The sequence below is a fragment of the Rhipicephalus microplus genome, chromosome 5 (genome assembly GCF_043290135.1).
Source record: "Rhipicephalus microplus isolate Deutch F79 chromosome 5, USDA_Rmic, whole genome shotgun sequence".
In the NCBI taxonomy this organism is placed as follows: domain Eukaryota; kingdom Metazoa; phylum Arthropoda; class Arachnida; order Ixodida; family Ixodidae; genus Rhipicephalus; species Rhipicephalus microplus.
Window position 1 is genome coordinate 50,607,311 of NC_134704.1, and position 15,033 is coordinate 50,622,343.

Below are 15,033 nucleotides of genomic sequence, written 5' to 3' on the forward strand. Positions count from 1 at the left end.
TAAACCCTCCTCTTTATCACTGGCAGTTGCCCCCCCCCCCCCCCTTCCCCATGCGTTTGGCCTTGCGTTCCTGAAGCAGACTTTGGGAACTCTGGGAGTTCGGGCTCTGACCACAAAAACGGTTACTGTATATTTCGCAGTGCCATTTTTTGGGCGTGTTGGTAAAGGGAGCTTGACGACATATTGAGCGCTAAGAAACAGGGACAGGAGAGAGTGGACACCACAATGCGCTAACTTCAACGATTTTTTATTTTCAGGAAACGCGAACCTATAAATCCGTGTACAGTGGCGCCACCAGTCAATCCACTAGCCAAGCAGAAAAGCCCTTTCTCGATCTAACAAGTCAACTGACGGTGCACTTACACATGTGTCACCTTTGCGAAAGATAGCATGGGCTTCAATTCCGACAGCAGGCTTGCGGTGCGGGTCGCTTGACGGACCCGCACCGCAAGCCTGCTGTCGGTTGCTCCAAGAAGCATCGCGATCATTTTGTGGCGTGTGTTGAAGGGGTAGTTTATGGGCTTCCTCTGACTTGTGGTGGTATATGTATAGGTCAGACGGGTAGATGCCTTAATGACCGTCTTCGTGAACATAAGCTCAATGTTAAAAACAAGAATAATTATGGCCATTTGTCAGTACATTGCGTGGAATGTGGTTGCACACCCTTGTACGCATCCTGCAGTGTTCTGGCGAAGCATAAAGATAAAGACGTGCGAGAGATAATTGAAGCCCATGCTATCTTTCGCAAAGGTGACACATGTGTAAGTGCACCGTCAGTTGACTTGTTAGATCGAGAAAGGGCTTTTCTGCTTGGCTAGTGGATTGACTGGTGGCGCCACTGTACACGGATTTATAGGTTCGCGTTTCCTGAAAATAAAAAATCGTTGAAGTTAGCGCATTGTGGTGTCCACTCTCTCCTGTCCCTGTTTCTTAGCGCTCAATATGTCGTGTATATTTCGGTTTAGAGTCCTGATAAAGCGACCTAAGACCGGTAAGTGGGATTTCAGTATAGCAAAAGTATTTATCACCAGCACAAAGCGATCGAGAGATAAGTACGGGAAGGAAACCTGGGTGTACGATTGCAGCACGTGGCAATCTGTGCCGCGCGTTTACGAGCCGAAATGTCCAGTTACGAAGATCGCAAATACCACCCGCATACGCCATATCTATCGAAAACAAAAACGAATTAAAATGGGGAGAAATTGGCAGGGACACACGCGGATGAAATTAGTGCTCCGCGTATGCCGAATGTCCAAACACAAAAGGAAGTCACACATAACAAAATTTGCCTCGAGCAAAATTAATGAGCGGCAACTGCTGCGCGCGACTCCGTAAACACACAGGACGCCGAACATAGACTGATACAAAATGTAATCTGAATGATCCTGGCTGCAATCGGCTACGGAACAAGGGATGGCTCTGGGCGCCATGACGCCGCCGATATTACAGGACTCTCTTATGTAAGAGAGGGTGTGTGTGTGTGTGTGAGCACACTGTGGGGTATAGACATTCGACCGGGCTGCATGCCTTGCATGCCCAGATTGGCGGGGTTCGAAGCACTGTGTTTTTTACGAGCATACCCGTGATTACGCCAGCAGCAAGCCTCCCCACCACCACCGAGTTAGTCCAGGTGGTGGTAGCCTCCCGCGAAAGCCTGCATGCGAGCGCCCCCCCCCCCCCCTCCCGCACTCTGATTTTCTCCTCCTCCTCCCGCATCCTCTCCTATCGTGGTGGCGATGCCAGCGACCTCTAGCGAGATCGGCGCCGAACGTAGTAAGAGGTGCCGAAAGACGACAACCAGCAAAGTGTTCCTCGTTTTCCAAAAGAAAAAAGCTATCCGCCGTTATCAAGAACGTGAGTACAGGCTGAGTTTGACGAGCGTAGATATCAAGCAAGGCTGATGGGAGACAGAGAGACACGGTATGTAATATACATGCACACAATGACGCACGTGTCTGCAGGAAGAACTGAAACTCTTCGCCAAGACTACGGTCACGATTTTTAGCACGCTTTCAGGCGAGTTCAGAGCAACGTCAGCGAATTCTCCTTCCTGCTGATAAAAAAGAAAAAAAAAAACCTTCACTCGTTCGGCTAGGAAGTATTACTTCTCTCGAAAGCAGCGAGTTACTTCGATTGGCGTTCGCTATCGTGTAGCCCGCTGCGCATATAACGGTGCTCAGCGGTGGCGTGTTTTTACTGCACATGCGGCGACAGTTGAAACGCTACCGGCACACGCGTTCCAGCCCGTAACAGCGTATCAAGACGGGATTCCATATGAGCAATAAGCTATGGTTCTTATAATCACCATAATTTCTCGGGTTTCGCATGCCAAAACGCAGATACAGAGAGAAAGAGTAGGAGAGAGAAAAGAAAATAGATGAAAAGAAAAACGCAAGAAGTTCAATCAGGTAGAGGTAACCGGCTTGCCATCCTGCACAGGGTGGGGAAATAAGGAATTGTCAAGAACACAGAGAGAGATAAATTAAAAACGCAACACACACACACACACACACACAAACACACACACACACACACACACGTGTGTGTGTGTGTGTCTGTATGTTTAAATTAGTGGGATGCTCCAGGCATTTCGACCACCTTGGGGGTTTTTAACCCTCGCCTGAATATAAGTACCACTAACATAACATTTTTGCCTACATCGAAACGCGACAGCCGGGGTCGAACTTGCGTGGTTCTTATCGGGTCAGTTAAACGGCTAAGCCAGCGCGCTATATCTGTAACAGAGAAACGCTCTGTCGCTATATTTCGTAGGAAGCCGTGGTACAGAGCTGAAAAACGAGAGGTCGATTGAAACTAACGACGGGAACTAGAGATATTCTCAACCACACATACGACGTCCGTCTTATACAGCTGGGGCCACAGAACAGGCTACACAGGCATGCCGCAATCAGCGCATGCCAAAGATAAATTATAAGCTGGAACGATATCAACCATCTCCTTCAACCAGCACCACGCCCTAACCGCCTCGAAGCCTTCGTATCCGACTATCGCAACCACCGACGTCGACAGCATGATTAGAGACGCAGTGACGTCTATCGAAGAAAAAGAAAGAGGTACTGATCAAACAAGATTGCATCGTGGTCAGCTGCGATTATCCGGGACGGTTCACCACACGCAATGCTTACAGTAATGACGGTCCTGCGGTAGACGTCTCAAAGGAAAGCGATCCTGAATACCACACATATCATTGCCTCTCGCTTTACTCGGAGAAATTTGCATATTAGTTCGGCCGTCGGGTGGCATACCACGTGATCGCATAGCGCGAAAAGGGGCCAAAAGAAGTGCAAGAATCGTTTATAGAAGGGCAAAGACATGACGCACCGAGTTTATCTTTCAGAACAATCATCAGAAGTACGGCGATTTATTACCAGCCCTGACGATCTTATCCATCGAGGCAGCAACAGTAGAACACCAACGCTGATGGCGCGCAAGACAGCCGCATGGAACTCTTCCTTTTTTTTTTTCTCCTCTTCACTGCAATGTCAACAGACTCCTTCGGCGATTCCGTCGACAGCCTGGTGCTCGGCGTTGCAGAATTCGTGCAGATGACACGCAACTCTGTACGCACTGTAACCTCCTTCGAAGAACGTATCATGCTGGCCGCACCAGCAAACATTAACACATTCTACAACCGGCTTCACTTGATCTACGTTTTCCATAATTTTCCGGTACACCAGCCACCATGCAACGATATACCAACCCTCAACCCAACACTCATACACAAGCGCTACGAAATGCGCAATCAGCTCAGTCACGTACTTGAACATAGCCACAGGACGTTTTGTAAGTACAGCTCCAGTAACAAAACTCGGACCTGCTGTAGCTATAGGCAGCGCGACGTTTCAGTATTCACGGAGATTCACGTATACGCCGATTTCGGACTGCGTAACGCACTTATTTCGGCCCCCCTCGTCTTCTGCTTGCGTCATATACAGATGTATAATGTTTGGTCGTAAACTCACATCAGTGGACACATCACCTTTATAAGCGACCGCATTCATGCGTATACGACGCTGTGATTCCCGACCAATCGCCCGCACCAGATGTAGTCCACGAAGTTATGCTGTCGACATTAGTTTCGTGAGACAGCGTAGACAATATCTACATCTACTGCACGGAATTACCCTCGCTACAGCAGCAGCAAAAGCCGCGCCTGGGAGATCGTGTTTGCAACACAGGGGTCCATTAATAGCGCACGCAACAAGAAAACCGAAGTATAAGCATACGTAAGCGCGTGGATGACTAGCCAGCGGCACGCGTCATTATCGGCAATTCCGAGTCGTGAAGCGTGATTGGAGACGGCGACGCAATGCAATGGAGCTAAGGCTATAGAACCTATAGCAGAAAACAAGGAGAGAGAGAAAATGGAGGCAATAATCCAAGCCATTTCGTCTCCCGGCACTTTGGCCCTCCGCTCTCGAGTCGTTTTGAATAGGAGTAATTGGCAGCAGCAGTGGCAGCCGTCGCCGGCGGCTACGAAACTCTCTTCATTATTATTAGTGTTCGCTTTCGCTTATACACCCAGTCCCCTTTCCGACGTTTATAGCGCACCCAACACCGTCGCTGTCACACTCCTTCGCCTCTTTTTTTTTTTTTTTTGACAAGACGCCACCTGCATTACATAAAACTTCCTTTCCCTCCGTACTGGCGGTCTCCGCTCATTTACCCAGCCTCTCACGAAACGCATTCCGTAGTCGATGTCCAACCCCTCTTACACTGTGGCCAAAAACCGGTCGAATTAACTTTCACCTTTCCTAAAGGTGGCTTGCGCAAGGCCACTTTTCCATGCCACGCTCCTTTTTTTACGCATACATATCCGAAACGTGCGAGGCCTACCAAGGCACGAGACCCACGAGGACATAAACTCTCTCGCATCTACGAGTGTTTTTTCACACTGATTTCTTGAAGAAACCTTGAAGAATTCTTGAGCCAATTCTTCCTCCTCTTCTTCCTCCTCTTCTTCCTCTTCCTTCTCTTCCTCCTCTTCCTCTTCTTCTTCTTCTTCTTCTTCTTCTTCTTCTTCTTCTTCTTCTTCTTCTTCTTCTTCTTCTTCTTCTTCTTCTTCTTCTTCTTCTTCTTCTTCTTCTTCTCCTCCTCCTCCTCCTCCTCCTCCTCCTCCTCCTCCTCCTCCTCCTCCTCCTCCTCCTCCTTCTTCTTCTTCTTCTTCTTCTTCTTCTTCTTCTTCTTCTTCTTCTTCTTCTTCTTCTTCTTCTTCTTCTTCTTCTTCTTCTTCTTCTTCTTCTTCTTCTTCTTCTTCTTCTTCTTCTTCTTCTTCTTCTTCTTCTTCTTCTTCTTCTTCTTCTTCAAGGTTGCTGACTTGACACTTCAGCTGCAGCGGCACACCCTTGGTGAACGATTTCTTATTTGTCTGATTTTGCAAAGTTGAGAAGCCGACCTAACCTACCTTACCCTACCCCATCCTACGCTCCCTAACCTAACTTATTCTTACTTATGGCAGACACTGTGAGCGCTACACAAATACTACGCATAACAGCAGGAATACAGATGCCCGTATATGGAAACTACAGACGTCACCGAGTGCTATATACCGAGCCTGAGTGGTTTATTAACAAACATCGTGTGGATGAAATCGACATGACAGAGTCGATCCGGAAGCCGAGTGGGTAGAGCTCGAAGTCGATTGAATGCGTCGAATCCGATCGACGCCGAGTTTATCGAGGACGACGGAAGCGTGTTTGCACGCGTCTTGCCTAGCGTGTTATAGGCTAGTCAATCTACTGCGCACGACGCTGCAAGGGGCCTTCACTCGCTCGCTAACATCATGTCGGAAACTTGGCTGAGTAACCCCAGTGTCAGGAACCGCCACCTACACAAATTGGACCCATCGAGAAAGCTTCAAGTTCCCGATGTGAATGTGATAGCCCCCGATGTGAATCGTGCGACACTGACGAGACAATAGAACATCTACTGTGTTCATGTGAACGTTTTGCGAGCGAACGCAACTTGCTACGCGAAACGTTAGAGACACTAGACAGTAGACCTTTTTCCGAAGAGAAGATACTTGGCTCATGGCTCTATGCGTCGCTGGCCAGCAAAGCGACGCGGGCATTGCTAAGTTTTCTAAAGACGACCGGACTACGCAACCGCTTATAAGCGTGCAATGGACAAGGTCACATCTACACACACGTTGCCCTTCACTTCTCTCTCTCTTCTCCTTTAATCCCCTCACCCCTTCCCCCAGTGCAGGGTAGCAAACCGGACGTGCGTCTGGTTGACCTCCCTGCCTTTCATTTATTTCTTTCCTCCTGCTCCTCCTCCTCGCGCCGCGTGGCATCTTGTCATACCTGTTCGGGCTTGAGTCCCGGAGGCACCCAGGTGTACTCCTCTAGCGCGCAGCCGCTGTCGTCATCCGAGTGCGACTGCCGCTGGACGGCCTCGGTGCTTCCGGGGGCTGAAGCCGGAGAACCTTGCGGGTGGTGGTGCGCCTGCTGCGTCGACGGTGGCGGCGACGTGGAGTAGGCGGGCGACGTCGTCTTCTGCAGCAGCCGGTCCACCTCCGCCTGGTTGGCGGCCATTGGACCGTCCTGGTGGTCCTCGCGGGGACACTTGCAGTTGCGACATACTTTCCTGCGCACACAAACACGAGGGCGGTCATCAACAGGTGGCCATGTCGTTGAAATCCAATATAATGCAAAGTTCTAAAAGACAGCAGCGGAATTCAAGGGCTCGTTCTTGTTTGTTATAAACGCAATTTTAATGAAAGATTAGAGACACTCAAGCCAAAGAAAGCACAGAGCCCGCTGTTGGCAGCAATCGTGAAAGAAAACTAAATAAATTAAAGAGGACGAAATCATGACTCATCATTGGCAGCTAGGGACTGAAGCTGCAAACATTGAATCATATGTCCCGGACATATTATTCAATGTTTGTAGCTTCAGAAGGGTATCGGATACCGATTGATAATTAGACGAATTATTTTAAGGTTGCTGCTTCGGTCTTTGCCGGCGGCAAGCCGTCTTTTAGTTCACTTTAATTTTGTTGCATATATATCACAATTGCTATAAATCACTTAACAAAACCGGCATACTTGGCTTGATTGTCTGTTGGCTCTCATTAATGACAATGTTCAGCGTTATCAATACCTTTGCAGAGAACTTACTGTATCGAAAGTCCTCAATCAATGTCCGCACTTCCACACGCATGCTGCTAAAACCACGTGAACATCTTATACACATTCGCATCGGTGGCCTATAGTCGTATTGGTGCTTGCCTTTTGACCCGAAGCTCGCAGGGTAGAATCCCAGGCGCAGCGGCTGCATTTTCTATGGAGGTGAAAATACTCAAGGCCCTTGTACTCATATATTTAGGCACGCATTAAAAAACCTGAGGATGTCGAAATTACCGGAGCCCTCCACCACTCAATCCCTCATAATCACGACATGGTTTCGCAAGATAAAACCCAAACAATTCAAATTATCGTGTGGCTTTTACGGAAGTGTGACCACGGACATGTAATTTTCACACCGTAAGTATTGATTGTGTCTATAGTGTGTCTAATCAGTGTTGTTAAATGCAACGTATATGTTACTCCAACGGGTATTCACCACTTAGCCCCCATTAGGGCCTCGAAGAAGCGGGCGAGGCAGTGCAAGCGACTGATAATCGAGCAGTCGCAATAGTGACACGGTAGCGGTAATTTGCGTCGCTTTGCACGCTGCAAACCGGCCGCATCCTTGTACACTAAATATCCTTCCGTGACGCATTTCCGCGCGGTGATATGGAAGCTGCGGATCGCGTCAGAAAGTCAAGAAAGAAATTATGCAAAAATTATAGACCTGCCGTCTATTTGTGCGCCTTTTCGTGAATACAGCATCCTCTATGGTTCGAATTCTCACGGCGTTATCCACAGAGGCAGGTGCAACTCTATTGTACACAATACTTACAACAATCCTCATCGCCACCATCGTTGCTGTGAGACTGTCGACGACCCCTTCTACGCGTCGTAGTCGTCGTCATCATCATAATCATCATCAGCCTGACTACGCCCACTGCAGGGCAAATAGCTCTCCCGTGATCCACCAATAATAATCAAACCGGTCTTGTGCTTTCTGCTTTTACTTTATACCTGAAAAATTTTCAATCTCATTGGCCCAACTAACTTTCTGTCTCCCCCTCGCGCCTTTTCCTTCTTTGGGAATCCAGTCAGTTACCCTTGATGATTAGCGGTTATCTTGCCTACGCGCTATATACGTGCCCTGCCAATGTCCATTTCTTCTTTATTTGAACTATAATACCCTTAAGCCCAGTTGGTTCCCTGACCCGCTCTGCCTTCTTTTTGTCTATAAAGCGTACTCCTATCATTTTCCTTTCCATAGCTCACTGCGTCAACCTCTATTTAAGCTGAACCCTCTTTGTAAGCCTCCAGGTTTCCGCACCGTAGGTAAGTACCCAATAATCTCATAAATCGCAATCGACGCTACAGCCAGACAGGTTCGTCTGTACTGCACGCCATTAGTGCAGACGAAGTGGACACGCTACACGTAACGTCAACCACCACCTCATTAGCGGAACTCACACCTATATACATGCAGACAAACTCCGCGCGCACTGCATTTCCAAAAACGCCTCAGGAATGAGTTGGACGAGACTTGTCAAGGAAGCGGCGGTGTCGTCTACTGACCTCAGCGACGCCCAGCAGCCGTCTAGAAGGGAACAACGAGAGCTCGAGCTTTAGAGAGAGAGAGAGAGAGAGAGAGAGAGAGCGCCATGGCGCTCCCCGGATGCTCGCCTGATTCTCCGCTCCCAAGGCAGCAATAGGCGCCGCCCGGGTCTCCTACACAAAACTGCTCGAGAAGCCGCGAAAGAAGAGCGCCACAGGCCGAACGTAATTGCCGGAGAGCCGTGCCAGCGTAAAAAGCAAGGGCCTTCGCTCGTTTCGGCCGGCCAGCTGCCTGCCTCCTTGTTGCCACCCTGTATAAATAATTCATGGCCGCACACCAAGCTCGGAGTGGCGCGAGCGAGTATATCCGCGGCATACGCGAGCATTATGATAAAGGCAGTGGAGATCGCACCGACGCATGCATCGCTCGTTCGTCCCGCGTATCAGCAATTCGAGATCGAGCGCGTCGATGGCAGACGACGCCCCGATTCCCAGCCCATACGCCACTCGTCCCAGCAGCCGCATCGAACCGATGCCCCCGTACGATTCCCATAACGCTATCAAAGCGTGGCCCTTTATTAGATTACGCGAGAGGCGATTAGCTTCTTGCCGCATCAGATGCGAGGACGAGCCAAAAACAAAGATGTAAACGTGATAGGAAGAAGCAGGAACAAAGGGAAGCGTTCCGATTGCGAAATCGGGGCACAGCCCACAAGGCGTGCCGGATTAACATGCACGCAAATACGCGGGTATAGTATCGGCAGATTTATGAACGCCGAAGTCGTCGGGGCGAGGCTCGGGGGTGTTCCACCTCGTGCGTTGTGTCCGCGGTGGACCACACCATAAAGCACACGACGCACGATGGAAGAGATGTCGAAGGTTCGCAAGCACGCGATCTTAGCGAGCAGACATGCAGGCGAGTCGCGCACGTGCACAATGTGAGGGAATCGTGGTCGGCGCGGCTAGATGGCATCATACTTGGCATCAGAAAGTGCGCAAGGTGTATCTACTTCGAAGCACTCAAACACGACTCTCTATACTGATGCTAACAAAGAAACGAACCAACAAACAAATCTAACCAACGGGCTATTACTACTATAGCGCTGCGGTGCAAGCAATGTCGGGAACATGCTACAGCGTGCGATATCTTTTCACGAGGATCGTGTAGCCTATATATTGATATGACAAAGCGTCAGAGCCTTGTTGTTTAGGTAATTATCTGTTCTGTCTGTATTCATCCGCTTCGTCATATTCGAATAGTGTTGAGGGAGCATTTGCACGAACATTTGAATCACGTGCACGACCGACCAAACGCCGCCTTGACTGGCCTGCTGTTGGTTAGTCATGTGGTTGAAATGTTCGTGTTTAGTGATACAGACACGCTAAACAGCACGTTTTGCACAGCTTTATATCGCTTTTCAAATGATGTTTTTAGACGCCGTCATAAGCCTTGATTGATATGTGGGGTTTAACGTCCCAAAACCACTATACGATTATGAAAGACGCCGCAGTGGAGGGCTCCGGAAATTTTGAGCCCCTGGGGTTCTTTAACGAGCACCCAAATCTGAGCACACGGGCCTCGCCATAAGCCTATCTGGACTGATTTAAATATTGATTTATTGATATGTGGGGTTTAACGTCCCAAAACCACCATATGATTATGAGAGACGCCGTAGTGGAGGGCTCCGGAAATTTCGACCACCTGGGGTTCTTTAACGTGCACCCAAATCTGAGCACACGGGCCTACAACAGTTCCGCCTCCATCGGAAATGCAGCCGCCGCAGCCGGGATTCGATCCCGCGACCTGCGGGTCAGCAGCCGAGTACCTTAGCCACTAGACCACCACGGCGGGGGCCAAACGCCACCTTGACTGCCCCGCTCTTGGTTGGCCATGTGGTTGAAATGTTCATGTTTAGTCATACATACAGCACGTTTAGCAGCTTTATATACCGCTTTTCAAAGGATGATTTTTGGGCGCCGCCATAAGCCTATCTGGCCTGTTTTAAATATGCGCGAAGTCCAAAAATGCACCAGGAGGGCTGCGACGTCGGTCCTTATACTCTGGTGCACCTCTATTTGGGGTTTAACGTCCCAAAACCACCACATGATTATGAGAGATGACGCAGTGGAGGGCTCTAGAAATTTCGACCACCAGGGGCTTTTTAACGTGCACCCAAATATGAGCACACGGATACAGCATTTTCAACTCTCCCTCTTCGTTAAAAATGTCTATATACTATATTACTGATGGGTTTCTGTGCCGCTCCTGTTAACATCGCGGATTTGAATTTTCAAACGAACATACTGCGGTGGATCGACGTATACACGCGAAGACGGTTCGGTTGGAGCACCAAACGTTTCCTGACCTAGCCAATTCACGTAGGGATATACAAAAATAAGAAAATATTCGTTTAATAACAACCGTAGGGGGAGGCGCCCGTGTGCTTCACGTGAAATTGTCTACATAGCGGCTACACCGAAGACTTATGCTGTCGCTCCTTGCATCGTCCGATACAGACGCATTTCGTATGGAGGAACGCATGCATCAAGGCCAAGCCGGTGTTCATCATCTTTTCTTTCTCACTCTCACTACTGTCACCTGAAAGAGAGTGAGCCACCAAAAAAGGGAAAGAAAAAACGAATACGGGGGCGCACGAGCGGCGATGTCGGTAAACCTTCATGCCGAGGTCTCCGCACCTGTCGCGACACGGTAGCATACGGCCGGCGGGCCGGTGTGTGTGTACGACAGAGCAGAGTTATCAAAGAAGTGTAGGTTGGACGAGCGATACGAAAACACCACGCTGAAATCATAGTACACTCATGCCCACGCGATGCGACCGTGGCGAACTGACTCATTTGCGGAGCTCCGCGAAGCTGTGCATGCCCACGCGATCACACCTCATGTAGAGTACGAGCGCGTAATAGCGTAACGCGGCGAGAAGTTGGGGGTGCGCGCAGGCCACCTGCCAAGCCGATGAACTGCTACCGCGCTGTGGAATATATCGCACGCCGCTGAGGCAGCGGCGGCGGCCGGTAATGGACATCGGCAACGCCAACGCCCTCTCGGGCGCTCGTTGCGAGGCTTGTCCGTTGGAAGAACTCGGCGAGAAGTGCGGAGGACAAGTAGTTGGTGTATGGTCTCCCCTGCGTTGACGCGTGGCCGCGTTTCTTAATAACGACACAGGTGGCGCTCCACAGTGCTGCTGCATATGGCTGCGAGTGTTGTTGCCTGTGGTTATGACGTCACCATAGAGCTCGATAGAAGCGCTCGAGCTCAACGGTCAGCGAAGATTATAGAAAAGGAGGCTACAGCTAGGTTTCCTTCAGGTACTAGCTTGCCGAGTGACTTCTTGGAAAACCACGCTTCTGGTTCTTGTGCAGGCGTCTTTTGTTATGAGATGCAGACTGTCCAAGACAAAACGAAACATATTTCTTAGCTCTGCTGAGACAGGAGGGCGAACAAGGCATGTCTTAGGTTGAGGCCAATGTTCCAACAAGAAAAGTCGTCTTTGTCAGAGCCTACCGTTACTTGTCAAAGTTGGCCGCCCATTCACAATTCTTAAAACTTCTGACAAAAATTCGTGCGAGGTATACATAACTCGAGAACCACCTTCCAAATACACCCGATAAAGCGTTCACCGGTCACCCTTTTACCAGCGAAACCACCCACATAAAGGAAGAAGAGATAAGGAGGCGAAGACAACACACAAGACAACTATTAAACCAGGCGTGCATTCGCAGCTATAGATGCGAGGCGATAAGACAAACGCACTCTCCTTAAAGCGGTTTTAGTTGTGAGCCCACCACTGGGTACAGGGAGCTATTCGAGCCACAGCCCCTCACGAAACGAGACGGGACCAAGGTTCGGAAGGCTTCACGAAACCTTGCAGCTGATGGCCGAACGGCGACCATGCACGCGAGGCCGACATCTGATCGAACGGCCGCGCTACTCCTGAGCGAAACTTCGCGGCCGTGACACAGATGTAGCTGATCGCGGTTGCATAGACACGACTTACCCCGGAGCTACGGCAACCATTGTTCCATGCGGGCTACCGCACGCGAAACACGGGCGTGGAGGAAATTACGCGGTAACGCCCCCCCCCCCCCCCCCGTACAGATAACGCGCTGCACGGTCCGCCTATAAGTTCTTCGTGCCTTCGATCTACTTCGTTGAATAACCATCTTTCTAGGTTTATGCACAGGTGGTGACTCCCGATCACCGATCGAACAGGCAGTTTGCGCGAGAAACGTCCCAAGCAAAGATACAAATAAACAAACTAAGATAGAAAGGAGTGTCGTGAGAAGAAGTAAACTCGAAAATTACATAAACCATTGGCGTTTGGGATGCAGGGGTGGCAAATGCTATGCACGCACGTTAACCTGCACGTGTGCCTGATTGATGGGCGGCAGTCCCACTGTAGCTCACTGCTTGCTATGTTTATTACTTGACGTGAATCCTATACTGAAGCTCTTACAGTACGTAGGACAATCTGATTATGCATACTGGTGCTGTAAACATCGTATGCTGCCAATGTAAATGTATTCAGGAACCCAGTCAAACTGCCCAGGGCACATTTTAGCCCTAAAAACAATCCAAAATTTCCTGGTGAAAAAAAAAACTTCTGATTGTTTGATTGATTTATTGATTGATTGATTCGTACATTGCGCAGATACGTTTTATATTGAGCTTTTTTTTCTCTCCTGAGTACGACCTGCCGGATTACAGTAAGGATTTGTGTTTTTTTAATCCTTTACTGGGTTTGTATGCCTCGTTTACACAGAAATGCTATGAGTCTGTCAACTATATCAATTTACTGTCGTCCTACTCAGGAATACGACATAATGTACAAAGAGAGGGAAGTATTGATGGAAGACAAAGAAATTTGGAACTGTTTAGTTGGGTGAACTCTGTCTCGGTGAATGGGGCAAAGTGCAGAAAATATGACGTCAAAATAAGGGAACACAAATTCTTTCCACACATTTACCAGTTACCTTTAATCAATAAAGATAATAATGATTACCGACTAACCCTAATCGTCCGGGGGCGGCGCCAAGTCTGCCATACACCTTCACTCAGTAGAACCTGTCCTATCATGATCATTGTTTAATGTCATGTGCTCACGTGCATGCAAATTTTTTTACAATAATTCCAAGGACAAATCCAAGAGCTATTTTTACTTGCCACCTGCACCCCCGGAAAGACGGGGACCAAAGCAGGCAGTTGTGTGCTTCAATCGCGATGCTCAAGATGATGCTTGACTCCCCTCGAATGTAGAAACCCGCGCACCCCTATACCAACGTCCGTCTATTTATTATCCGTCTAACGAGTCCGCTTCTCGACTCTCCTCACGCTCATCCGAGAGTCGGATAACGCCGCGGCATCCCTCGGCGTTATCATTAATCCAACAACCGCGTCACAGCCACCACTCCACGGCCACAATTAGAGGGGGGGGGGGCGGCACACCGTGTCCCTCACGAGTTGAGAAACGAAGGCTCGACGACTGTGGCAACGTATAGTAAAGACACGTGCAAGTACACACGATAGCAACGCGCCTATTTTTTTTCTTCTTTTTGTAAGATGGTACGACCATTATCGATGCTGCGGGACGAAAACTAGTCTCATCGATACATCGGACGATTTCGACATCATTTATCATCGCCCTCTAATACACCGCGCTCGGTTTTCGCTTTCAATGTCCGTTTTTTTTATCTCAACCGTGCATGCATTGCCACCTCACCCAAAACAAGCTCCCCACAATCTTGCTCCCGGTCCTGACTATCATACTACGGCTTTCCGTGCATTCTAAAGCTTTCTTGCTTTCATTGTTCCAAAGACGGGTTAACCCCCCCCCCCCCCCCCCGTCTATCCCAACTATCAGCCATACAGGCCCACGAGCCTTGCTCGTCTCAAACGTTTCTCGCTTTCGTTGATATCACCTTTCTTATTTTCACTTATTTCTACTTTGCTTCGACCAGACCCGGAATATCGCCGAAAGCAGCAAAGAGTTGTGTAGGTGTCGACAGCACTCGGAAGCAAGGTATCATTGTACAGGCTCTTTTCTAATAATGCGAAGCATCTTTGACAATCTCACCGACGTGTTCTTATCTTCTTTACCTTTTTTATTTCTTTTTTTCTTTTTGGTGCTGTCATCAGGTTAGTCTCCATGCCAGATCCGGCTGGGTTACGAGCGAATGTTTCGCCCGCGATGATGTCTTCCACGCTGGTATCTTGTGCGCACAAGATGAATATTTTATAACATCAACAACTACTGCTACTACTACTACTATACTACTATTACAACTACTTCTACTACGCTACTACAACGACAAAATACCACAGAAACTTACAAATATGCCACAGCAAAAACCACGAGAGAACTTTGTAGTGAAAT

General features: G+C 49.0%; 1 protein-coding gene across 2 annotated transcripts in view; it reads right to left on the minus strand.

Annotated features, from left to right (window-relative positions):
* Positions 1 to 15,033, minus strand: part of LOC119173870 (uncharacterized) — a 396,568-nt gene that overhangs the window by 42,106 nt on the left and 339,429 nt on the right. For both annotated transcript variants that reach the window (XM_075895412.1, XM_037424653.2), the window contains one exon: positions 6,327 to 6,609. In XM_075895412.1, coding sequence (XP_075751527.1) covers positions 6,327 to 6,609 — 283 coding nt within the window. The remainder of the gene's footprint in view (positions 1 to 6,326; positions 6,610 to 15,033) is intronic.